Consider the following 27,211-nt stretch of genomic DNA (forward strand, 5'->3'; position numbering starts at 1 on the left):
AGCAGCAGGATACTGGAGCTGAATTTAGAGAATTTAGAATTTCATAAATAGGAAAACTGAGATCCATGAGTGGTGAGTTCCAGCTCCTGGTCCCATACCTGTGTTGACTTCTAGGACAGTGGTTTTCAGACTGGCTTCAAGCGACTACCCAGCAGCTCTGCTTTTATTTATGTTTCTGGTTTTCTGAATAAAACTTGGGTGGAACAAAGAATTAAGCTTCTGGAAAAATGTTTGCAAATCACGTCTCTAAACCACCATTTTGTGGAATATTATTTGAGAACCATCCAGTCACAATCTCTGAGGGTCCTTATGAAAAGTTTAGCCATCAGGGCCCTGCCTCAGAAATACTGGATTGCAGCTCATGGAGATGAGATGTAGGAAACTTAATGTGTTGGACTGGCGTCCCAGGTGATAGTTATTTGCATAGGTCAGGACTGCTGAGGTAATAAATTATACTTACAATATGGGGTTGTTTCCATATTTGAAAAGAAGTGGAGTTCCCATCCTTAGCCTGAAACTCATTGATTTCACTAATTCAAACAGGGACATAAGTGACTTTTCAGTTTTATGGCTACAGATAACCACAGCCTCTCTCTGGAGAACAGTGGAGCAAAAAAGCTTCTTGAAGTAGGTCAGGCTTACTGGGGTGTTTGATACCAGCTCTGCTGTTACCCAGCTGTGTGACTTTGAACAAATAAATCTCTGAACCTTTTTGGGATTCAACTTTTGGTTTTGAAAATGAGGAATTAGGACATGATCAGTAGTTCTTAATCTAGAATTCATAAACTTTCAAACTCTTTCAAATGAAATTCCAAATTATGCTTGCTGTGTGCCTTATGTGTTTCTGCTGCTGCTAAGTCGCTTCAGTCGTGTCTGACTCTGTGTGACCCCATAGAAGGCAGCCCACCAGGCTCCCCCGTCCCTGGGATTCTCCAGGCAAGAACACTGGAGTGGGTTGCCATTTCCTTCTCCAATGCATGAAAGTGAAAAAATAAAGTGAAGTCGCTCAGTCGTGTCCGACTCTTAGTGACCCCATGGACTGCAGCCTACCAGGCTCCTCCATCCATGGGATTTTCCAGGCAAGAGTACTGGAGTGGGTTGTCATTTCCTTCTCCAGGGGATCTTCCCAGCCTAGGAATTGAACCCAGGTCTCCTACATTGCAGGCAGAGAATTTACCAACTGAGCTATGAGGGAAGCCTAGTGTGTATGTGTGTGTGTGTGTGTGTGTGTAAGAACATGTATAACTTTTCATGCTTCCCAGAGAAGTCTGTAACCCTCCCCCCAAAAGATAAGAACTAGCAAATTGGATAACTTGGGAGGCCCATTTTAGCCCTGAGATTCTCTTATTCCATAGTCCTGCTTCTTCAGATTGTACATGTTGGAATAATCCAGTTATGCCTTGACTAAAGGAGGTTATATCAGATTAGATTTACTTGCGTTGCAGGCATAACGTATGTACATTTTATCTGAGAAAAAGAAAGTGGGTTGAAAATACCTTTGTACCCTTTGCTCATTGTAATTTATTCAACCAAAATCATTCCTTTGCCAATGCTGCCAGTTCCACCTTTGCTGTGGGTGGCAACTTGCACTCTGCCCACAAATCTTAAGTTTGTTTGCTTGGAGTGACTCCCGTGTCACAGAAGCACATGGTTTGTGACTTTACTGTCATTTTCTTTTTAATTTCTTCTTGGACGTTTTGTACTACACCTGTAGTCCCCATGGTTTCCATTTGAAATCCTTCTGGCATGTTTACTCAGCATAATAGTTCATCTGTTTACAGAACTTTTTTGCTTTGTTTCTAAAAAATGTTGCAAGACTTGTATTAAATGGCAGACTCAGACCTACCTAAAGAAAGGGTGTTTGGGAAGGGGGTGAATCAAACTTTAAAAACTTGTATCTTTTGGGTGGTTCAACTGCAGCTCTTAATGATTGTGTTGATAAAAAAGGAATCCAAACATTGAAATAGATCAAATTAGTTTTTCCTTCTGTTCTTTCTACTGTTTCCTTCATTTATGATAATTTTTCTTCGTTTGGGGGAGTTTAATTGAATGTGACTTTGCTGCCTTTTGAAAACATTTTTATCTTTATCTGTTCGGTAATTATTTGTCTTCCTTAAAATGTTTAAGGCAGGTTGCTGTTCTAGCCCTCATCTTGTAAAAGTGGAAATCACTCTGTCTTTTCAAGGTCAGTCTATAGATCAGTAGGGTGAAGTCAGAAATTTGTGGCTTTCCTGGTCTTGCAGTAGACAATTATTTTAAACAGATTATATTAATACATGATTCTTACAGTTTGACATAATAGGAGATTATAAAAATATTCTTAGATAACAAATTTCACACTTTGAGTGGACAATTTTGAATAGTGCTGAATTTTTATTCTCTTCAAGTACAATGTTCTTTGGATAGAATTACCACTGCATTAAAATGGAGGATTGGAGTCTCTGAGTCTCCCCATTTCTAAGTATATCTTCTCTTTAAAGGCAGAGGTCCCCCATAGTTTTGTTTGACCATTGAAGAACAACGGTTTGATAGCTGGATAGTTTTTAAAGTAGATTTCTTATTAATTTGCAATATTTGGCATTTTACTTTCTGCTCCTGCAGTCAGTACATTTTTTTTTTCTCTATTTAAAGTAAATTTTGGACTTAAACAGTATTCAAAGGACAGAGTATATTAGAAATAATGTTTGTAAAAACTGACTAGCTATGTTGCCAAGCATGTCAATCTTATCATAAAGAAAATGTTGTTCTTCCTTTGTAAGATAAACCACTTAGGTACAGTATCTCCTGCCCCTTGACTTTTTTATAGCAGATATTATCGTGTAAACGTCTAAGCACCATGCAAAGCATTGTCTGTGGATTCTCTGTTTTAGTCATTGCAACCCTAGGAGGTAGTGATTTTGTCCACCCGTGTATTCTTTACTGTCTGGGTCAAAGGGAAGCCTGACTAATGCACCACCGTATTGATTAGGCAGCTGAAGCCTAGTGATGGTTAGTAACCTGATGATTCTCACTTGGAAGCTGGGAGATGAATAGAGGTATGAACCCATAACTGCCCATCTCTAGAACATAAGAACCCGGTTCATAATTTATGATGTCTTTACTTATGTCAGTATCAACTGCAATTTAAGAACTATCATTCTCTCCTCTTGAATTGCACTTGCTAGGTAGAAGTCACCTTATTTTATGATTAGGAAATTATAGATTAGTACTATTTAACAGGAGTCATCATCATAAGGTATGTTTATGAAGCAGACCAACATTTTAAAATTAATTTTTATTGGAGTATTATTGCTTTACATGTTGTGTTAGTTTCTGCTGCATAGCAAAGTGAATCAGTTACACATATATCCCCTCTTTTTTAGATTTCCTTCTCATTTAGATCACCACAGAGCATTTAGTAGAGTTCCCTGTTGTTAGATGGTAGAGACCAAATGTTTTTAATCTCTTTTATTTGAAGGAGACAAGGATCATCTAAACTTATTTAGGTATTCTTCACTGAGAAAAGATGACCCAGAAAGGCTTGTGAGTTGTCATGTTAATTTTTTCTAAATCACTAATTGAGTTATTATTTAAATAAGAAAAAAGCAATTGACCTGGTTAGATTTTTAGTCAGTATTAACAAGAACTTATTTTACTAGGACAGTTAGGTTTTAAAAATCTGTAGCCTTGGATATGTATCCATATAACCTTACCAGCAGGATGTTTCCTTGGAATCTAAAGCACATCTCTGCTTTTTCAGCTTTTAATCTCTGTAGAAATATTTAATGTGTGTTCAGTATTCTCCCACTGGTCTTCTAAACTGCCCCTGGTCTCTCTTCTGTCTTTGCTTCAAAAAATACTTCCAAACTGCTGCTGCTGCTGCTAAGTCGCTTCAGTCGTGTCCGACTCTGTGCGACGCCATAGAAGGCAGCCCACCAAGCTCCTCCGTCCCTGGGATTTTCCAGGCAAGAGTACTTCCAAACTAACCTTCCTAAATTGACTGTCATGTTTTCTTCCTGCTTAAACACATTCAATGTAGCACCACTGCTTACACAAAAGTTAAATCTGACTGAATTCTTAGTGATTTTCTCCTTCAACTTCTTCATCTTACAGATGAGGGGTATAGGTTCCACAGGGAGGAAGTGATGTGCCTAAGGCAACAGTGACCGGTAGGGATCTAGTGGTGGAACTGGTTCCACTGAACCTTACTGCTTCCCACCTGGCCTCCGTGGCCCAACATTTAGGTTCCTCACTGATGTGGGTCTCCTGGTGTATTTCTTACCACCTACCAGCTAGAGCCTGAATGATCTGCCCCTGGTCTACCATGTCTCTGTCTTTGCAGATGTCCCTCTCCCTTGCAATTAATAAGTACTCGTTTATACACAATACTAAATAACTATTTTAAACAAGTTACATTATCCTTGTATAGTCTTAATAAATCCACCAGCTCAGTTCTGTGATTCCCATTTTACCTATGTGGAAATTGAGGCTAAAGAAGATTTGGTAACTTGCCCAAGATCTCTGAATTAGCACGTGGCAGGACCTGGGTCCAGCCTGAGCAGTGTGTCCCCAGGGCCTGTGTTGGGAGGCCTTTGTCAAAGTAACTGCCTCAAGGGAACAGCTTATCTTCCTAGTTCCAGGCCAAAGCCTCCCTCTACTCTCTCAAATTTCTGCAGTGCTCACCATGCATAAGAGAAACTGAATTTATCACGAGGTTATCTGTGCCTTTTGGGTGCTATTCAACATACTATGAATGCTTAGAAAGTAATATAATAATTCATGAAGTGGCCATAAAAAATATACAACTTGACTTTCTTAATACTCTTCCAAATGTGATTGGCAATGAACCAGTGCAATCCAAGAAAGTAATAACGTGCAGACTGATCCACAGATAACTGCTGAGACCAGCACTCAGAGCCGGGATTTGTGTGCTCACTCGCACTGTGTACTCATGTCTGTGACCCTGAGATGCCAGTTAACCTCTCTGAGCCTCCATGTATCGTTCAGTAAAATAGGCCCAATAATATGTATCTTGGTTGTGGCAGAGACTGTGTCCAAAACCTTTTAAAATTTTAAAGCATTTTTCAAAAATAGTATTCCTTTTCAGCTCCCTTAGAAACTAAATATCAGTAAATCAGTTTAAGGCAGACATTATTATGATATCCTGCCCCCTCCCCCCCAACCCAGTGTGGTAAGATTTGTTTGACTTTTTTGCACCAATTTTTTACATGTCAATTACTAACAAAACAGAATTGGCCAGCGTATCTTTACATTTTCTCTGTTCTCTTGGTACATACTCAGATCATAAGTTTTCTGAATACTAATTTGGTCAGTTCTGTGTTTATTTTCCAATGTTAATTGTGTGTAAGGAAGGGGGCTAGATTGTCAAGCGCCTGTGTTCAGACCACCTGCCATTTTGTGCCATGCTTCTCCATCTGGAATGGCTTTCACTTACCTGTTGGTTTGTAACAAAACAGAATGGTGCTGCTCATTCTGATTCCAGCTTTTATACCTGTCAAGCTGTTAGCTCTGTTTTCCACCGGGGCTTACATAAAATGATGAGGTCCGTCTGCTTTTCAAATATGGGGGTGAAGATCCACAAGACAGAAGAAATCCTGGAAGCACGGTGGGAAGTTTGACCAAGAGAAAGAACGTTACTGTGAAAAGTCACCCTGAACTTAAAGAAGGCCACCTTCTGTGGCAATGCAGATGTGTTCTCAGTAAGCAGTGCAGACTTGACTGTTCTCTTGGGGGTGACGAGGAGGGATGTTGGTGAGCCTCACAAGTAGGAAATATCTGGGACAAGTGTGCAGAGAGTAGATGGGTGACCGTGTGTAAGTTGAGCTGAGAGGTAACGGAGGCCCCGCTGTCAGAGACCCGAGTTCTAGTCCAGACTTGACAGGTAGTAGTCATGTGACCTCAGTCGGGTTATTTGACCTCTTTGAGTCTTAAGTTCTTCATTCATTAATTTAGCAATCCTATGTGAACGTGATTCTGAGGGTTGGGTGCGATCACACAACGTAAGCCCATAATGAGCACAGTGCTAGAACATAGTAAGTATTTGGTAAGTGTTAGGCTGGAGGCTGAGATGAGAGGGAGGTGGTTCCATTGGACGTTGGATGGTAGCACGCATGATGGGATCCCCTCCTCCCTTGGCTCCCCTCTGACTGCATATGCTTTTACCTAGATTCTTTTCTCAGCAAATTGTTCTCAAATTCTAGAAGCTATTGGTAAAGCCAAGAAGAAACATAAGGGTTGTGTTCTGGGAGTCTTGTCAGAGATGAACTAACCTGAAAATATGCACCAGGTACTAGCTCATGATGGAGAATACTGATAATTTAAGAAACAGGGTAAAGGGGAAAATGAGTCTGCCAGAGCAGAGAGACCCACTGAAGATATAATAGAGCAAAACCACATTTTTACATTGTCTATTGTTTTAAGACCCAGCGGGCTAAGTCAATTTGTACATAAAATAAAAGGGCCATATTCTACAGTAGGAAATTTTAACTGTTCTAGAAGGGTGAGATGTCAGAGCCGGTGATATGTAGAAAAGGAGACAAGTGAACCTAAAACTCTGTAACTTACTAGACCTTGTGCCTTGGAAGTCAGTTTCCAGTATAGCTCTCAGTAAAGAATATGGATTGATTGCTTATGAAGTTTGGCACACTCATCTAAATTCTTAAATTGACTCTTAGACACGGGTACTTTTTTTTTTTAATTGGAGGACAACTGCTTTACAATGTTGTGCTGGTTTCTGCCTTACAACCATGTGAATCAGCCATATGTATGCATATATTCCGCCCGCCCAGTCTCACCCGCATCCCCACTGTGATAGTTCACCACAGAGCACCAAACTGAGCTCCCTGTTATACAGAAGTTTCCCACTAGCTAGCTATTTTATACGTGGTAGTGTATATAGGACATGGATACTTTTATCTCCACTTTACGGATGAGAGAAACCAAAGTAGAGTTGAGATTTGTTCTAAATTCCCTGGTTCTAAATCAGGTGCTTGTTCAACTTATGCCACAATGACTGATGGAAATGGGTTAGATATTTTTTGAAAGTCTTTAAAGGAAGCTAGTTAAACATTTGAGGCATCTCATGCGTTTAGTCCCAGGCAAGTAGGTTATATTAGATCACAAAACTGAATCTTTCTAAATTAATTAACTGATAACGCATGTGCAACTTATAAGTATCATTGTTCTTTTGAAACTTAACACTTTTTTTTCTAGGATTAACATAGAACAGTAGTTCTCTAACTTGAGCACACATCAGAATCACCTGGAGGACTTGTTTAGTAAGATTCAGCAGGTCTGGTGTGGCCTGAGACTTTGCATTTCTAACAGGTTCCCTGGTGCCATTGACACATCACTTGGAGAACCACTTAACGAGAAAAATACACTGTGTTACTGATCCTTCGGAGGAATAAATAGGAAAATAGTCCTGAAGGGAAATTCCAAGACCACAGATGGAAGCTGAAATTCAAATCATGTTTCCAAACTCAGTAAATTATAGTTAGCCACCCATAACTGAATTTGGAGTGAAAAAAGATTTGTATTATTATTTCATTTCTGGAGAGTGCTTTTGATTGCAAAGGGAAATCAAGAATGAAAAGTCACTATGTATGTAAATGTTGAAAATCAGAGGTAATTTAAAAGCGTACTGGGTTTGCAGGTGTTTTTCTCTAAACCCCTAAAAACAATATTATTAACTGATGTGTATGGATTTTCTTACAGATTTTTTTTTCTTTTGGTCTCTGTAGGTGGCAAATCTTCCCAAAGACTATATGATAACCCTCAAATATGTCCCCGGGATGGACGTTTTGGTATGTAAACTGTACATTTCTGGGTCTCATTGTGGTAGCTGACAAAAGAAACGGGGTCATTCATATTGAGATAGGAAGTTATCTTCCATTTAAGAGTTTGCTAACTGTCAGAATTTGAAGAAGGTATCTTTGGAATTTGACTTGTATATTTATATTTTTTCCTCAGGCAACCGCTAAATTTTGGTTTGGGGTGAACATTTCAGCATGTGTCTTACCCCTATACTCCCAAAGCACATAAGATCACCTTCTTTATAGCTAGCCACTGACTTCTGTTTTTCTTTCAGCCTTCTTACAAACAAAGGCTCAAGTTTAAAATTATGTAAATTACTTTCATACCTGAAAAAGGTCCTGTATAAGTCTCCTATTTAATTTGAGAACACAAAATGTTTTATCTCTGAATTTATTTGCAGTGTGATTGATTTTCAAAATTTACAATAAAAAGGTAGCTCTGATTGTAGGTACGCTTTTATGACTGTAACCAAGAATTTTCATTGATGTTCTAATTATGTAGTGTTAGTATTAAGACATGAAGAAATATTTCACGTATAGGGACTAATGTAATGCCTGTGGACCCGTCACATAACTTGTCAGATGTTACCATTTTGCAATATTTGCTTCAGCTGTATTTTTTAATTGGAGTATAATTGCTTTACAGTGTTGTTTCTGCTGTACAATGAAGTGAATCAGCAATGTGTATGCATATATCCCTTCTCTCTTTGGACTTCTCTCCCACCCACCTCCACCCCACCCATCTAGGTCATCACAGAGCACCAAGCTGAGCTTCTTGTGCTTTTATATATAGATAGCAGGCTCCCACTAGCTATGTGTTTTACATATGGTAGTGTATATATGTCAATCCTAATCTCCCAATTCATCCTACCCTTTCCCCCATCCCTCTCTTTCCCCTCATGTCTGCAAGTCCAATCTCTACCTCTGCATCTCTATTCTTGCCCTGGAAATAGATTTCAAATGTACTTTTTAATAGTGAATCATGATAAATATAGTTAAAGCCCCATATATGCCTCTCTCCTATACCCTTAAGTACCATTTTTCTCTTAGGGAGAGCTTATCTCTTAGGAATAAGTATTCTGAGCTGGAGTTTCTCATTCCAATGCATGTTTTCAGGGCTTGACATGAGAGTACCATCCCCTTGGAGTTGTGTTGAGTGTAACAGCCCACAGTAGCCCTACTCTTTCTTATACTTTGATAGCAAACTCTACATCCATATATATATGATACCATGTTTTGCATATTTTCAAATTTTATGTTGATGCCATTATAATGCATATATGACTTTACAACTTGCTCATATTTTGCAAAATGCCTTTGACACATAATATGTTCCATGTTGATTCACTTTAACTACTGTATTATGCTCCTTTGAATTAATTTAAAGCCACTTGGGTTACTCTCTGCTCTGCAAATTGACATCTTTCTATAACACCAAAAATACTTATTACACATTGGCTTCTTGCAGGTTGACTTTGAGTCCTTTCTGTGGACACATCCATCAAAATTATTACCAGTTCAAGTGTGTTAATAAGCATATCACTATGGCAACCCACTCCAGTGTTCTTGCCTGGAGAATCCCAGGGATGGGGGAGCCTGGTGGGCTGCCGTCTATAGGGTCGCACAGAGTCGGACACGACTGAAGCGACTTAGCAGCAAATTGTTGTTGTTCAGTTGCCAAATCGTGTCCAGTTCTTTGCAAGCCCATGGACTGTAGCTTGCCAGGCTTCCCTGTCCCTCACCACCTCCCAGAATTTGCCCAAGTTCACCATTGAATTGGTGATGCCACCCAACCATCTCATTCTCTGTCACCCTCTTCTCCTTCTGCCTTCAATCTTTCCCAGCAGCAGGGTCTTTTCTGATGAGTCAGCTCTAGCATCAAGTGGCCAAAGTATTGGAACTTCAGCATCAGTCCTTCCAAAGAGTATTCAGGGTTGATTTCTTTTCAGATTGACTGGTTTGATCTCCTTGCAGTCCAAGGGACTCTAAAGAGTCGTCTTCAGCACCGGAGTCAAAAGCATCAATTCTTCAGCACTCTGCCTTCTTCATTGTCCAGCTCTCAAATCTGTATGTGACTACTGGAAAGACCATGTGAAAGTGAAAATCACATGGTTTGTCTGACTCTTTGCAACTCCATGGACTGTAGCCTGCCAGGCTCCTCTGTCCATGGAATTCACCAGGCCAGAATACTGGAGTGGGTAGCTATTCTCCTTCTCCAGGAGATCTTCCCAACCCAGGAATCAAACCAGGGTCTCCTGCATTGCAGGTAGATTCTTTACCAGCTGAGCTACCAGGAAGCCCTAGACTTCACTATATGGACCTTTGTCAGCAAAGTTAGGTCTTTGCCTTTTAACACACCGTCTAGGTTTATCATGGCTTTCCTGCTAAGAAGCAATCGTTTTCTAATTTTGTGACTGCAGACACCATCCACAGTGCTTTTAGAGCCCAAGAAGAGGAAATTTGTCACTGCTTCCACCTCTTCCCTTTCTATTTGCCATGAAGTGATGGGGCTGATGCCATTATCTTAGTTTTTTGTTTTTTTTAATATTGAGTTTTAAGCCAGCTTTTTTACTCTCCTCTTTCATTCTCACCAAGAGGCTCTTTAGTTCCTCTTCGCTTTCTGCCATTAGAGTGATATCATCCACATATCTGAGGTTGTTGATATTTCTCCTGGCAGTCTTGATTCCAGCTTGTAACTCATCCAGCGTGGCATTTCACATGATGTGCTCTGGGTATAAGTTAAATAAGCACTTAGTGCTTGTGTTTAAAAAGTCTTCCAAACTTTGTAAGGTTGTCATTGCAAGAGCATTCTTTTGAAAGGCGTATTTCTTTTCATTAGTCCATGCTAAAATCTTTACTATCTACTAAATTCCACAGAATTCCTTAGAACATGTACCTTCTTGTTGAACCATGTACCTCTTTGTTGACCTAGCAAGTCTAGGTCAATGTCTGTCCTATTGAACAAGGGAAGTTCTTGGACATAGTAATGTAAATTTTATAGCAGCCTGAACCTTAATTAATCTAATCATCTGCTCATTCAGCAAGTATTTGTTTAGGGAAAACTATGGAGCGAGCACTTTATGAGACACTTTAAGAAACAAACAAACATACGTCAATTAACCTTATGTTCAAAAAATAGTAATTATGGGGTTTGGTGTAGCTGGCCTTTTTATAATGCTTTTCTATTTGCAAAATGACTTCACATTTTTATCTTCTTGGATGATTAGAAAAATAGGAAAGCAGGATGGCTACTGTGATTCTTATTATACAAATGACACCTTGGGCTTTATAAACCAGAAGCATTTTGACCAAGGTTAAACAATTAGAAAGTGATAGTCTTAAAAAGAAATCCTAGGCCATCTGACTCTTAACCCTTCATGTGTGTATCTATTAATAGCAAGGCAAAGAGTTCTCAGTGAAGCATCTACGTTATAAAGACATACCCTGTTCTGACTAGAGAAGCACTTAGGCTGCGACTGCCAAATTCATTTAAAGAAATCATGCAACTCTTTGAAAACAATTGTGTTAAACTAAAAATAGCAAAATAGATTCTTTTGTGCTGGTATAATCATAGATTGTGCCGAATCATAGATTTCTGTATTGGCTGGTGCTAACAAGAGCTAACTTATAAAAATAAAATGATTCATTGCCACCTATTTTTTCCCCCTTGTTTCTGTAATTGAGAAAAATCCACTATTATTTGGTCTTGGCATACCATCCTGGCACAATTGCAGGAACTCTGTTCTTGGCTACCACAGTTGGCAAGAAAAACAAACCCGAACATAGCCTTTGGGTAGAAACAGGGGGTCATATGCTTTGTTTTACCTTCATTTAAAAATGTTAGTTTCTTCCAGGACCAGAGGAGTTTCCCAGTGGAGAGGCTCAGGCTTATTTGCCTTATCTTTTGTCTTTAAACAATACAGGGTGGAGTGGGAGCCAGAATGGGTACCAGAAATAGTCTCTGGGGCCAAACCAATAAAACTATGCTGGAGGCCCTGGGCAGAAGAAAGCTCTAGAATAGAATACTTTTTTTTTTTTTTTGGTTTGGTTTTAAAAATCAACTAGATACTCCTGAAAAGGGGAGGTTACTTTTCTAAGTGCCTTTTTAGAAAATTACCCAGCAGATTGTCTCTCACAAATAGCTGGGTATGATCCACTGGTTGGTATTTAAATCTAACGATAATTACCAATTTTAGTTTAAACTCTTTGAAACTATAATATTGTCAGACTTAGGAATCCTTTAAATTCTTAGCCTAAAAATCCTAAATGTTTCTGATCCTTTTCACTTACTAGTCACGTTGTAGTAAGAACAGAAATTGAGTTGCTGAATCTGCAGTCATTCTGACCTCTCTAAAATGATATGAACTATGAGTTGCTTGTGGTATTGGCATAATAAAGTTAATCTGCTTTTAGTTAAATTACATACTTAACACTTTTTAATCTAACTTTTTAGTTGAAAATACTTTAGAATTTACAGGTTATAAGAATATTCACCCATACACCTTTTAATAAGATTCAATTGTTTTTAACATTTTGCTTCATTTGCTTTATAAATTCTTGCTTTCTGTATGCATATATCTAAACCCCTTGAGTAAGTTGTATACAAAATGACTGTTTACCCCTAAATACTTAAGTGTGTGTTTCCTAAGTATTTTCTCTTACATAACCACAGTTGTCCACTTGAATAAATTTAGCAGTAACTAAAATACTTCAATCTGTTGGCTGTATTTCAATGTTACCAAATTTTTCTGGCATGTTTTTCTTCGGGTACAAGATCTGATCTAGCATCATGATTTGCATTTTGATACTATCTATGATCGGCAGAATAATGGTCCCCCAAAGATGTCTCATGCTGTGACTATATTAGCTTCCATGGCAAAGAGTCTTTGCAGATTTAATTAAAGATCTGAGGATGGGAAGGGTATCCTGGGAATATCCAGGTGGACCCAATCTAATCACATAAATCCTTATGAGAGGGACTTTAGGAACCAGAGAGAAGGTGTTACACCCCTGGCTTTGAAGATGAAGGGGCCACAAGCCAAGGAATGTGGGAGATCCCTGAAAGCTAGAAAAGACAGGGAAGGAGATTCTTCTGTAGAGCCTCTAGAACAAACACCATGTAATCTGTGGTCACTTTGATTTCAGCCTGTTGTTGTTCAGTCAGTCAGTCCTGTCTGACTCTTTGCAACTCCATGGACTGCAACACGCCAGGCCTCCCTGTTTTTCGCCATCTCCCGGAGCTTGCTCAAATCCATGAGTCAATGATGCCTTCCAACCATCTTGTCAGAATACGCATCCCAAGGTGTGATGCTACATTAAGGAGTGATGTGTCCTCTAGTTATCACACCCAGAGGCACAGTGTCCATCTTCTCCCCATAGTGCTGCTTGTTTTAATCCCCTGGTTCAGGTGTCCCACTATTCCTGTGTATTTACTCATTAACAACTAAGCTGGGATCTTTGGGAAGATACTTGAAGACCATGTACATTCCTTCATCAAAGTTTCTCTTGTAGATTGATTTTTACATGAACCAGTCTTTACTGTCATGTCAGTTTTTATTTTTTTTAAAGTCAAGGTTAAACAAAGAAGTCATTGGCAATACATAATGTTATCCTAAAAACATGGATCCCAGCCATCTCCCCTTTGCAGCACCCTTCCTCACTTCTGGACGATTTCACCTTCTCAACTATTTGTACCTTTTTTTGCTGGTCTGCCCCCTCTGGGTCTTCTCACATCTCCCTCACCAGTCAAGGATTTATTACTTGATATTTCAACTCTTCTTTAAAAGACAGTGGTTCTTCAAAACAAATACACCTGGTCATTTTATCCCTCCTCTTCATATACTTTGAATGGTTGCTCTTAGGAAAAGAAGCTCCTTAAACATGGCCTCCAAGACTCTGGTGATCTGGCACCTTTCCAGATTCTTCTTCAGTCCTGCAGCCTCACATGTTCCTTGATGCCCCTGTTCCTTTCCTGCAAGTCTTTCTCTGAACCTAGTGTGCTGGTCAGTCCTTTTCTTGGGATAACTCCTCTTTCATTTTCTTTTTTTTTTTCTTCTATGATTTTTCTTTAAAAAAAAAAAAAAAAAGTTTAAATTGAAGTATAGTTGATTGTTCCCAGGAGATAGAGGACAGGGAAGCCTGGTGTGCTGCAGTCCATGGGGTCACAAAGGGTAGAACATGACTTAGTGACTGAACAAGAGTAGTTGATTTATAAATGTTGTGTCAATCTCTGCTATACAGCAAAATGACTCAGTTTTACATATACATACATTCTTTAATATTTTTTCCATTATGGCTAATCGAGAATATTGGCTATAGTTCTCTGTGCTCTACAATAGGACCTTGTTGTTTATCCATTCTAAATGTAATAATTTGCATCTACCAACCCCACATTCCTTCCCCATTTCCTGGCAACCACAAGTCTGATCACTATGCCTGTGAGTCTGTTTCTGTTTCGTGGATAGGTTCATTTGTGCCATATTTTAGATTCCACATACAAGTGACGTCATGATATTTGCCTTTCTCTTTCTGACTTACTTCACTTGGTGTGAAGTTTTATCCAGGTAGCTGCAAACGGCATTATTTTGTTCTTTTTTATGACTTAGTGGTTTTCTGTTGTGTTTATGTACCACATCTTTTTTATCCATTCCTTTGTTGATGGAGATTGGAGAAGGCAATGGCACCCCACTCCAGCACTCTTGCCTGGAAAATCCCATGGATGGAGGAGCCTGGTAGGCTGCAGTCCATGGAGTCGCTAAGAGTTGGACACAACTGAGCGACTTCATTTTCACTTTTCACTTTCATGCATTGGAGAAGGAAATGGCAACCCACTCCAGTGTTCTTGCCTGGAGAATCCCAGGGACAGAGGAGCCTGGTGGGCTGCCATCTATGGGGTCGCACAGAGTCGGACACGACTGAAGTGACTTAGCAGCTTAGTTGATGGAGATTTAGGTTGTTTCCCTGTTTTGGCTATTGTAAATAGTGCTGCTATGAACATAGGGGTGCATGTATCTTTTTGAATTGTAGTTTTGCCCAGGTATATGCCCAGGAGTGGGATTGCTAAAGATCATATGGTAGCTCGATTTTCAGTTTTCTGAGGAACCTCCATACTTTTTTCTATAGAGGCTGCACCAATTTACATTCCCACCAACAGCATAGGAGAATTTCCTTCGCTCTGCACCCTCTCTAGCATTTGTTGTTTGTCTGACAAGTTCATTCTCAATTTCACTTCTTTAAGGAAGCCTTTACTCTCCTTGAGGAAGCCATACCCTCATATTAGAAACTTTTAATAGTACTCCTCAGAATGGTAGTGCTTTTGTTTATTTGTGCAATTATTTAGTTGTAATCTATTTACCTATAAACTTCCTGAGGGCAGGAGTTCTGTAATTTTGCTTGTCCATCCTTACTGTCCAATGTATAACCATTGTTCAGTTGCTCAATCGTGTCTGACTCTGCAACTGCATGAAATTCAGCACTCCAGGCTTCCCTGTCCATCACTATCTCCTGGAGTTTGCTCAAACTCATGTCCTTTGAGTCAGTGATGCTATCCAGCCATCTAATCCTCTGTCATCCCCTTCTCCTGCCCTCAATCCTTCCCAGCATCAGGGTCTTTTCTAATGACTGGGCTTTTAACATCACGTGGCCAAAGTATTGGAGCTTCAGCATCAGTCTTTCCAATGAATATTCAGAGTTGATTTCCTTTAGAGTTGACTGGTTTGATCTCCTTGCTACCCATGGGACTCTCAAGAATCTTCTCCAGTACCACAGTTTGAAAGCATCAATTCTTCAGTGCTCAACCTAGTTTATAGTTCAACTCTCACATCCTTACATGACCACTGGAAAAACCATAGCTTTGACTCTACAGAACTTTGTTTGCAAAGTGATATCTCTGCTTTTTCATATGCAATCTAGGTTTGTCATAACTTTTCTTCCAAGGAGCAAGTGCCTTTTAATTTTGTGGCTGCAGTCACCATCTGCAGTGATTTGGGCACCCAAGAAAACAAAATCTGCCACTGTTTCCACTTTTTCCCCATCTATTTGCCATGAAGTGATGGGACCAGAAAATTAGAGATACCAAGGGAACATTTCATGCAAAGATGGGCTTGATAAAGGACAGAAATGGTATGGACCTAACAGAAGCAGAAGATATTAAGAAGAGGTGGCAAGAATACACAGAAGAACTGCACAAAAAATAGCTTCATGACCCAGATAATCATGATGGTGTGATCACTCACCTAGTGCCAGACATCCTGGAATGTGAAGTCAAGTGGGCCTTACAAAGCATCACTACAAACAAAGCTAGTGGAGGTGATGGAATTCCAGTTGAGCTATTTCAAATCCTGGAAGCTGATGCTGCAAAAGTGCTGCACTCAATATACTAGCACATTTGGAAAACTCAGCAGTGGCCACAGGACTGGAAAAGGTCAGTTTTCATTCCAATCCCAAAGAAAGGCAATGCCAAAGAATGCTCAAACTACTGCACAATTGCACTCATCTCACACACTAGTAAAGTAATGCTCAAAATTCTTCAAGCCAGGCTTCAGCAATATGTGAACCATGAACTTCAGATATTCAAGCTGGTTTTAGAAAAGGCAGAGGAACCAGAGATCAAATTGCCAACATCCACTGGATCATGGAAAAAGCAATAGAGTTCCAGAAAAACATCTATTTCTGCTTTATTGACTATGCCAAAGCCTTTGACTGTGTGGATCACAAGAAACTGTGGAAAATTCTGAAAGAGATGGGAATACCAGACCACCTGACCTACCTCTTGAGAAACCTGTATGCAGGTCAGGAAGCAACAGTTAGAACTGAACATGGAACAACAGACTGGTTCCAAATAGGAAAAGGAGTATGTCAAAGCTGTATATTGTCACCCTGCTTATTTAACTCATATGCAGAGTACATCATGAGAAACACTGGGCTGGAAGAAGTACAAGCTGGAATCAAGATTTCCAGGAGAAATATCAATAACCTCAGATATGCAGATGACATCACCCTTATGGCAGAAAGTGAAGAGGAACTCAAAAGCCTCTTGATGAAAGTGAAAGAAGGGAGTGAAAAAGTTGGCTTAAAGCTCAACATTCAGAAAACCAAGATCATGGCATCTGGTCCCATCACTTCATGGGAAATAGATGGGGAAACAGTGGAAACAGTGTCAGACTTTATTTTTGGGGGGCTCCAAAATCTCTGCAGATGGTGACTGCAGCCATGAAAATAAAAGACGCTTACTCCTTGGAAGGAAAGTTATGACCAAACTAGATAGCATATTGAAAAGCAGAGACATTACTTTGCCAACAGAGGTCCGTCTAGTCAAGGCTATGGTTTTTCCAGTGGTCATGTATGGATGTGAGAGTTGGACTGTGAAGAAAGCTGAGTGCTGAAGAATTGATGCTTTTGAACTGTGGTGGTGGAGAAGACTCTTGAGAGTCCCTTGGACTGCATGGAGATCCAACCAGTCCATTCTTAAGGAGATCAGTTCCTGGGTGTTCATTGGAAGGACTGATGCTAAAGCTGAAACTCCAATACTTTGGCTACCTGATGCGAAGAGTTGACTCATTGGAAAAGACCCTGATGCTGGGAGGGATTGGGGGCAGGAGGAGAAGGAGATGACAGACGATGAGATGGCCGGATGGCATCACTGACTCGATGGACGTGAGTCTGAGTGAGCTCCGGGAGTTGGTGATGGACAGGGAGGCCTGGCGTGCTGCGATTCATGGGGTCGCAAAGAGTCAGACACGACTGAGCGACTGAACTGAACTGAACTGATGGAACCAGATATCATGATCTTAGTATTTTGAATGTTGAATTTTAAGTCAGTATTTTCACTCACCCTTTCACCTTCATCAGAGGCTCTTTAGTTACTCTTAGCTTTCCACCATTAGACTGCATATCTGAGGTTGTTAATATTTCTCCCGGCAATCTGGATTCCAGCTTTTGAGTCATCCTGGCCTGCATTTCACATCTGCATGTAAGTTAAATAAGCAGGGTGACATTACACGGTGTTGACATACTTCTTTCCCAATTTTGAACCAGTCTGTTGTTGCATGTCTGGTTCTAACTGTTTCTTCTTGACCTGCATTCAGGTTTCTCAGGAGGCAGGTAAGGTGGTCTGGTATTCCCATCTCTTGAAGAATTTTTCCAGTTTTTTGTGATCTACAGAGTCAAAGGCTTTAGCACAGTCAATGAATCAGATGTTTTTTTGGAATTCCCTTGCTTTTTCTATGTTCCAAGCAGATGTTGGCAATTTAGTATCTGGCCCCTGTACCTTTTCTAAATCCAGCTTGTACACCTGGAAGTTCTTAGTTCATATACTGCTGAAGCTTAGCTTGGAGGATTTTAAGCATACTCTTGCTAGCATGTGAAATGAGCACAATTGTATCGTAGTTTGAACATTCTTTGGCATTGCCCTTCTTTGGGATTAGGATGAAAATTGACCTTTTTCAGCCCTGTGGCTACTGCCGAATTTTCCAAATTTGCAGCAGCATCTTTTAGGATTTGAAATAGCTCAGCTACAATTCCATCACGTCCAGTAGCTTTGTTCATAGTAATGCTTCGTAAGGCCCACTTGACTTTGCACTCCAGGATGTCTGGCTCTTGGTGAGTGACCACACCATCATAGTTATCTGGTTCATTAAGATCTTTTTTGTACAATTCTTCTGTGTATTCTTGTCACCTCTTCTTAATCTCTCTGCTTCTTTTAGGTTCTTAAAATTTCTGTCCTTTATTTTGCCCATCTTTGCATGAATATTCCCTTGATATCTTCAACTTTCTTGAAGAGATTTCTAGTTTTCCCCGTTCTGTTGTTTTCCTCTATTTCTTTGCATTGTTCAACATAAGAAGGCTTTCTTGTATGTCCTCACTATTCTCTGGAACTCTGCATTCAGTTGGGCATGTCTTTCCCTTTCTCCTTTGCCTTTCACTTCTTTTCTCAGCTATTTGTAAGGCTTCCTTAGATGGTCATTTTGCCTTCTTGCATTTCTTTTTCTTGGGGATGGTTTTGGTCACCATCTCCTGTACCTTGTTAGGAACCTCCATCCATAGTTCTTCAGGCACTCTGTCTATCAGATCTAATCCCATGAATCTGTCACTTCCTCTGTAAATGATAAGGGATTGGTTTAGATCATTTCTGAATGACCTAGTGGTTTTCCCTACTTTCTTCAATTTAAGTCTATATTTTACAATAAGGAGCTCATGATCTGAGCCATAGTCAGCTCTAGGCCTTATTTTTGCTGACTGTATGGAGCTGCTCCACCTTCAGCTGCAAAGAACATATCCATCGATCATCTGGTGATGTCCACGTGTAGAGTCGTCTCTTGTATTATTGGAAGAGGGTGTTGGCTATGACCAGTGTGTCTTCTTGGCAAAACTCTGTTAGCATTTGCCCTGCTTCTTTTGTACTCAATGTATAATAGGCACTTATGTGCTGAAAGTGAAGATGGAAGGAAGAAGGGAAGTTCTCTCACATGTAATCACTTTTAATTTCCCTGAGGTACCAACTGAATAGAATCTGTAAGATTATGATGATGCGGTGAATGACTGCAACTTATCACACAGTATTTGCACCTCAGTGTTTTACTCATCTTCTTTTAGATATGTATGCATTTCGTAAAAAGGTTTAGGTCTAAGAGTAATATGCTATTTTGACGAATCATGATTTCCATGAGCCTTCTGTTATGCTACTACTTTTAATTGAGTCATTTCCTTAATCAAGAACTTTCTCATTGTTCTCAGTGATTGAAGGTTGAAAGCCAGATTCCTGAGTCTGATGTTCATAAGCTTCCATAATAACCTTCTTGCCCCACACCAACCACCTCATCTTAATGCCCATTATTTTGCAACACAAACTCGTCACCCAGTCAGGTGAGTCCCACCCTCCTAGAATTACCCTGAAGTGAAAGTGTTAGTCACTCAGTCTTGTCCGACTGTTTGTAACCCTATTAGCCCGCCAGGCTCCTCTGTCCATGGAATTCTCCATGGAGTGGGTTGCCATTCTCTTCTATTCTCAATTCCAAGACTGCATGGTTTAGCTTCCCTTTGCTAGGAATATTCTTTCCTCTCCCACCCACTCATCCAAATTCTATCCACAGGATTATGTGGCATCCTGGGTCTGAATGCATCTTAGTGGTCATCTCCTCCAAGGTCAGCTTAAGATCCCTATTTCTCATAAGACCATTTCCTACTGTCCCAGACCACGCTCTCTTCCCTGCATCACTGGCCAGTAAAAACTGACACCACCCCTAATCTATGCTTCTGCTGGGTGCTTGTGTGGGACAGGGTGATGAGCAATACTGATGTGGTATCTGTTCTGTGGGCCTTATCTGTTACTTTGTTATCTCTGAATTTCTATAGAATTTGTCTCAAAACTAATCATTTGGGGTAGTTAATGATATATTGCTTACACAGCTATTTAAACTTGTATGTGTTATGGATCTGTCTCATAGTATTGTTGTGAGAAGTGATTAAGATGTGAAAAACCCAAGATATAGTATACATGCAATAATTGTTCTATGTCCTCACAATTATTTTCATGTTATATTTTCTCTTTTTACTATATTTATCTAAAGATTAGGGATCAACCCTTTTACCCTGTTGTATTTCCTTACCATTTGAGCAGGTAGTAGCTACTCAAAAGCTACTTACCAGTAAACATTTAACTGCTGGCCCCAAAAATGTCTGATTTACAAATCTTGAGGGAGCCTCCCTTATTTGTTTAGATTCCTTTGGTTCTTGCTAACAGTAATGAACTCAAGCTTCACCAAAAAAAAAAAAAAAAAAAAAAGTCCCATTACTATAAGGATACTGAAGAATAGCATTTCAAGTCAAGGAGAGGGATGCAGCCAGGCCTCATGAAGGGACTCAGGTTTTCCTTTCCCCTTCTCTGCATCTCTGCCTCATTCTGTTTCACCTGTGCAGAATTTTTTTTGTGTTTTCAGTCACCTGATGGCGTAATAGCTGCCCCAGAGCTCCCACACTTACATAGTACAGTTTGACCCTGCTCAGAGACTAGTTATCAGTTCTTATCACTACTACCTTTTTGGGGGAGGGACTTTTCGATTGACCCATTTGTCTCAGGATGCCATTACTGTCCAGTCAGCTGTGGCTGCTGGGCAAGGCCACTGTTCATAATTGTGGATCCTGAGGATCCACCCCTATGATTTGAAATGCTTCCTATAGAAATGGAAGGCAGTCAGGTAGACACTGCACTTGTCTACTTCTAGCTCTCATATAATATTTATTTCACAGGAATAAGTATAAAATGTTAGGTAAATGAATAAAATGTTAACATTAAATACTATTTTTTAGGTGGCTCTTTTGTATACTCAAACTACAGGGCCCATCTTAATAAGTAAGTGATTACATTAAGATACTTTCAGAACATCTAGACCATTACTACCTGAAAAAAATAGCATAGAAGCCACATGTTGTTAAGTTGCTCAGTCGTGTCTGACTCTTGCGACCCCATGAACTGTTGCCCACCAGGCACCTTTGTCCATGGAATTTTCCAAACTTGAATACTGGAGTGGATTGCCATTTCCTCCTCTAAGGGATCTTCCTGACCCAAGGATCAAACCCGTGTCAGCTGAGATCTTGGCAGGCAGATTCTTTACCACGGAGCCACCTGGGAAGCCCAGAAGCCACATATGTAATGTTAAATTGTCCAGTAGCTGCATTAAAATAAAAAGAACATGAAAAATTATAATAAAGTTTATTAGTCTAATATATTCAAAATGTTATCACTGTACCTTGTAAACCATATAAAATTATCAACATTTTAATTTTTAATATTTATTCAGAATCCACTGTGTATTTCATATCTATAGTACACTCCAGCTCAAACATTAAATTTTCATCAGAAATATTTACTCATTTAGATTTTTATAAAATTGACAATTGAAAACAAAGATTCACATACCTAAGCTTTTCCAAAGATTCTTAAAAGTGTTTCAGTCACCAAATCACGTAATGATTTTCTAACTTTCAACATGTTGAATTAGTTAAGCGACATGAATATTTTAGTTCCTCAGTCATACTGGCCACATTTTGAGTGATGAGTAGCTGAAGGTGGCTAATGGTCCCTCTATTGGCTCACACAGATTAGACAGAGAGATTTTAGAGACAGAGAAAGTGATGCTCTGAATAGATTAAGTGACTTGCCTAAAATCACAACGTGTGTTAACAGAGTTAGGACTAGACAGCCTGTAGTTCATCAGGGCCGCCCTCATCTCCCATGTTGACCTTTCTTCCTGGTGCTATTTTGTATCTGGCTCAGAGGCCATTTATAGGCCTGCCTGGGGAAACAACATGTGTTTATAGTGTTTGGACTGATTACCATCTTAATCAGATTGAGGTTTCTACTCGCTTTAATTAAAGTGAGAAAATGCAGTTAGATGTCTGCAGTGAATGCTGAAGACCCAAATTAATTGTTTAGAGAGAGGACTAAAATAAATCATGACAAAACCCAGCTCAAAAAAGGAGTTAAGATTTTGGAGACTCTACAGCAGTAACTTGAGCACACAATATTTTACGAAGTGTTTTTGTAGGAATGTTTTAAAGCTGCCTGCCCATTGGCAAGGAGTGTCTGCTTTCTGGTCCTAAGAGAAAAAACCAGAAGGAGTAAGGAGAGTCCATTAAAGTCAATTGGTGGTGATGGTTTAGTCGCTAAGTTGTGTCCAACTCTTGTGATCCCATGGACTGTAGCCCACCCAGGCTCCTTTGCCCATGGGATTTCCCAGGCAAGAATACTAAAGTGGGTTGCTATTCCTTTCTCCAGGGGATCTTCCTGACCCAAGGATCCAACCTTGGTCTTCTGCATTGCTGGTGGATTCTTTACTGGCTGAGCCACCAGGGAAGCCTGCTGAAAGCAATTAGCATTTGCTATTTGGTTGCAACAGTTACTGGAAGAAATCTGGTTCCTATAATATAGTTCTGGATTCACTGAAATGAGACAGAGCCATTTCTAATGCCTAAGTAATCTCTTAATCGAGTTTAAGGACCAGTGTGTCTTGTCCAGAAGTTGGACCACACAGTCACAGAGAACCCAGCAGAGGAAAGTGCTGCAGCTGTATGTGTTTTGACTGGATTTACTGATGAAAGAACTAGGCAAGTGCTTGGGAGTCTTGGTTTCTAATATTTGTTTTAAATTTGTTGTGTAACCTTGGTGAACCAATTCACTGCTTGAGACCTTCCTTGATTTTCCCATTTATGAAATTGGTGGGACTGGACCAGATGGCCTTTGAGCATTTCTTCCAGATCTAAACCATTGTGATTCTAGTGGCATAGTGCTAGATTCTTTTTTTTTTTTTGTGCTAGATTCTTTTTGACTGACCAGCCAGGAGGTAAATGCTGGAAGCACAAGACGAAAGAAAGGATTGCTTTGTGCCTGTGGGCATTCATACTTCTAATTCTGGCAAGATTGAAGGTTGACACACATTAAAGAAAACAAAACAGAAACAATCAAATTGGGCGGTAATGCTGGTAATTAGATTAGTTGGATTAGAAGATGGGGTGGAAGGCTCATTGTGAATATTCCTCAGAAGCCTCATAGTTTATGAGCCAGGGCTTTGCTCCCTCAGAATCTCTAATGGGTGTTGTACCCCAGCTCCTTTGTGGAGAATTCCCTCACAGTGCACATACCTCCATGAGGCTTCCTGACGAAGCAGACACATATCTCTCAAAGAACAGTTACTAAATGGAAAAGTGGTGCCAAGTACCTCCGTGAAGAAACATTAGTGTGCGTTTTGTCCACTTTCAGATTCTAGTTCCAAAAGGCTTCTGGACTGCTCTTGGAGACTCTTTATCTAAGACTGATGCAGAATCCTGTGTCAAATGTTTTCAGCTAATAAACCAGAACAGTTTCTTAAATGAAGCAGGGGATGGAAAGAAGAAGGCAGGCCAGATTTACCAAGTCTCTCGGATGTTTTTGTTTCAGTCACGGTCTCAAATTGACCAGTTCTGGGTCTGCAGAGATATTATATCACACATCCTGTGACATTCACGTATCTATTTTATATTTGTGTGAATGTGTGAGTTTTCATTGTTGGTTTTTGGAAGTGATCATATTCTTAATTATGTTTAGAATGCTTTCAATCATAGTTTTTCTTTTTTTAGTCTTATTAATTTGGTGCTTGTGGTACTTTAAAATCCTTAGGAAGTTCATAGTTTTTACCCAAATCTTCTGTGGTGGTGGCATGCGAGCAGGTCAAGGACATTGATTCAATGTCATCGATTCAGTTAGCATTCTAGAATGATACATGTTATATATCATTTATATATATACACACAAACATGAATAGGAAGCATTTGTTGCTCCAATAATCCTAAGTAGAGCTGTTATAATTGATCCAGAAAATGTAAGACAGAGGCTACCAAAAAAGAAGGTAAGAAATTAAGAGTATGAAGTTAAGAAAATCCAGACAAGTTTTCCCTTTCAAAGCAAAAAACTATATTTCTTTCTGTGTGTATATGGGTGAATAAAACATTACATTATATGTACTTCAGGAATTTGAAACATACTCTTTACATCACCTCTTTGACGTCCTGACTCTATCAACTTTACTGATCTTTCACATTCTTCTAGTGAAATACAGAACGTTATTTATATCTTACGTTCTTCTAATATATATTGTGAGTTAATAGCTGTGCAATATAAAACTGTTTAAAATGGTCTCTGAAAGATGAGTGACAGTAATGCCTGTTTATTAAGGTAAAGGAAACATTTAAACTTGTGAATTGCACACTTTTAATTATCTATTTCCTAATCATAATAATCTTGTAAGAGTTGAAAAACAGACTTCATATCATCTCACAAATGAAATATTTAGGTCACTGTGTTTTGCTGTCTACAAATCATTGACTAGATTTAATTAAAAAGAAAATGTGAAACTGCTTGATGTTCTAGTCAAGGCTGGTTTCCTTTCTTGTAGGCAGACAAGTTAAAACTGGCTGATAGTTAATATTGTTTACCTCAGTTTTATCTTTCCTAAATTCAATAAACTTTAAAAGCTAAAATAGAGCTGTTTAAACAGATTAGTGAAAAGAAATAACTTTGAATTGATTATATAGTCTTACCAATAAAATTATGCAAGAATATACATTCTGAATGTATATTTATTCTAATTAATCTAAAAGATTAATACATGAGCTGTACTTGCCATGGAAAAATTTGCACAATTTCAGTGGGATGAACTAATTGGTGAAGGCTGTTCTACCATATAAATACTACTAAAGTAGTATTTACAGAATGTGCTGTTTCCCATATCCTAGGAAATCTGCCCCTTGCTGATAGGGATGACTATCTAAAAGGGAATGAATGAAATACAGTTAAAGGTGTTTAGAGATATATTTTTCAGTAGTGTAGTCTCAATGTTTATGTCAAATATCAATGAATTTTTCATAACCTTAAAGGGGCAGATATTGGGCTAGGATTCAGTTATGGGATTTCCATGATTTAACAGTAAGAAATTACAGGTTTAGGGTTGAAAATGTTTCTGGGAAAAGTTGATTGCTTGGACTGTTGATTAGGTATGTGAAAACAAGGGTGGGTGGCCGTGGGGCGAGTAGTCATAGCTAAATAAGAACTTGAATGAGGAATGTAAACATAGAGTTCAGTTGAAGATAGAGATAAACAGAAGTGACATAAGCATCTCAGAGTTCCCAGTTTAAAACTAAGAAACATATAAACAAGCTCCTTTCTGCTTTAACCACAAAAAAGCAACAAACAAACAAAAAGAAAAAACAACCTGTTCATTTAAGGCAAAGACCACAGTACCTTAATTCAGAATAGGGGAATTTGATTTTGGTTCCTACACGTCAGAGGATCAGAGAAAAGGACAGGCGAGCTTATTCATAAAGTGGAGCAAGGACAGAGTTTGAAAAGATTAATACATGAGCTGTACTTGCCATGGAAAAATTTGCACAATTTCAGTGGGATGAACTAATTGGTGAAGGCTGTTCTACCATATAAATACTACTAAAGTAGTATTTACAGAATGTGCTGTTTCCCATATCCTAGGAAATCTGCCCCTTGCTGATAGGGATGACTATCTAAAAGGGAATTATTGCTGTCTAAGTGGAGGGAAACTTGGGAGAGCAATCAGCCTCCAAAAAAAGACTGACAGCTTGTAAAGAGACTTGTTAATGATGCAAATATGAACTTGCATGTGCTTAAGATAAGCACTGATTTTATAAAACAAGGAGTTCATTCTCAGCATATTTTGGAAACACTTAGTCTTTGAGAACTTGGTTGGTGAGTCAAATGAAATGGCCAAATTGAACTAATTCCCACTAGGAGTTTGTTTATTCTACTTATCTGAAGTCAGAGCCAACACTCCCTAAAAGTTTTGAATGGCATTTAATGCTTCCAGAAATTGCAACGTACCTATCTGTAGAGAAACCAGTTTCCCCTTTGGCTGGGTCATATTAATTAAAATTGTTCTATGAAATAAATATAAAATGGCTCTCTTGTATAATTTAGAAAACACGAATTACCTGACTTTCACCCACACAGATATTCTGCTGGTAAGTAGAAAAATAAAGTATAGTGGGCTTTACTCATTTTACATGGCATCAGTTACCCACTCTGATTATGTGTTTTTATTACAATAGAAATAATTTAAAATTATGTGAGATCTTAATAAGCCAAGACCATTTTACCTTTTCTATCTTTTTTTTTTCATTATAACATTTTAACAGTTAAAAATATAAATCAGAACCTAGACTTCAAAGTTCTCTATAAGAGAAAAAAGAATATTGTAATATACAAAGTATGTAAATTTCCAAGTATTTTAAGTGGTGTCACATTCATTTCTAAAAATGGTATAATTCATTCTAATATACTAAGAAGTTTTCCCTAATAATCTAAACCTTTATTTATCTGCAAATGTATAAGAGGGGTTGGCAAACTACACTCTATAGACCAGATCCAGTATGTTGCTGATATTACATGGACAGCCAGCTGAATTTGTCTTTTTACAGATGAACATTTAGTCTACTTGATAATAGAGAATGCTTTTAACCCTAAGTGAACAAAAATGTTGACCCAAAATAAAGAATTCCATTCTTCTTATTGCTAAACCTGTGTTACAAAAGAAGCTAAATGATTAATTATGCAAAATAAATTATATCTAATTATAATCATTACTTTTTAAACGGTAATAAGAATGGGTAGAAATTCATTTTCTCTTGTATAACTGGACCTACACAATATTCTTGATTTTTGCCTCTTGGCATACAAAGCTTTAAAATATTTGCCATCTAGCCCTTTCCAGAAAATGTTGGGACCCTTGTTATGTAGTATTTTCTCTCACTTTTTTTTTTTTTTCCACTTCTATATCAGTTAAGCAATTAGTTTCTGAGCAACACCCATATGCCAGACACTATTCTAGGTCTCAGGAACA

The 27,211-nt window shown here is 38.9% G+C and overlaps 1 protein-coding gene and 1 long non-coding RNA gene across 9 annotated transcripts in view; one reads left to right on the top strand and one right to left on the bottom strand.

Moving 5' to 3' along the window:
- KITLG (KIT ligand) overlaps positions 1-27,211 on the top strand; it is a 104,689-nt gene that overhangs the window by 46,882 nt on the left and 30,596 nt on the right. For all 8 annotated transcript variants that reach the window (XM_055586038.1, XM_055586056.1, XM_055586046.1 and 5 more), the window contains one exon: positions 7,743-7,805. In XM_055586038.1, coding sequence (XP_055442013.1) covers positions 7,743-7,805 — 63 coding nt within the window. The remainder of the gene's footprint in view (positions 1-7,742; positions 7,806-27,211) is intronic.
- LOC129655543 (uncharacterized) lies at positions 21,038-21,960 on the bottom strand. The gene is made up of 2 exons (XR_008716036.1): positions 21,730-21,960; positions 21,038-21,481 (listed from the first exon to the last, which is right to left on the bottom strand). It is a non-coding gene; the product is annotated as an uncharacterized LOC129655543 (long non-coding RNA).

Source organism: Bubalus kerabau, chromosome 1, assembly GCF_029407905.1.
Source record: "Bubalus kerabau isolate K-KA32 ecotype Philippines breed swamp buffalo chromosome 1, PCC_UOA_SB_1v2, whole genome shotgun sequence".
NCBI classification, from domain to species: Eukaryota; Metazoa; Chordata; class Mammalia; order Artiodactyla; family Bovidae; genus Bubalus; species Bubalus kerabau.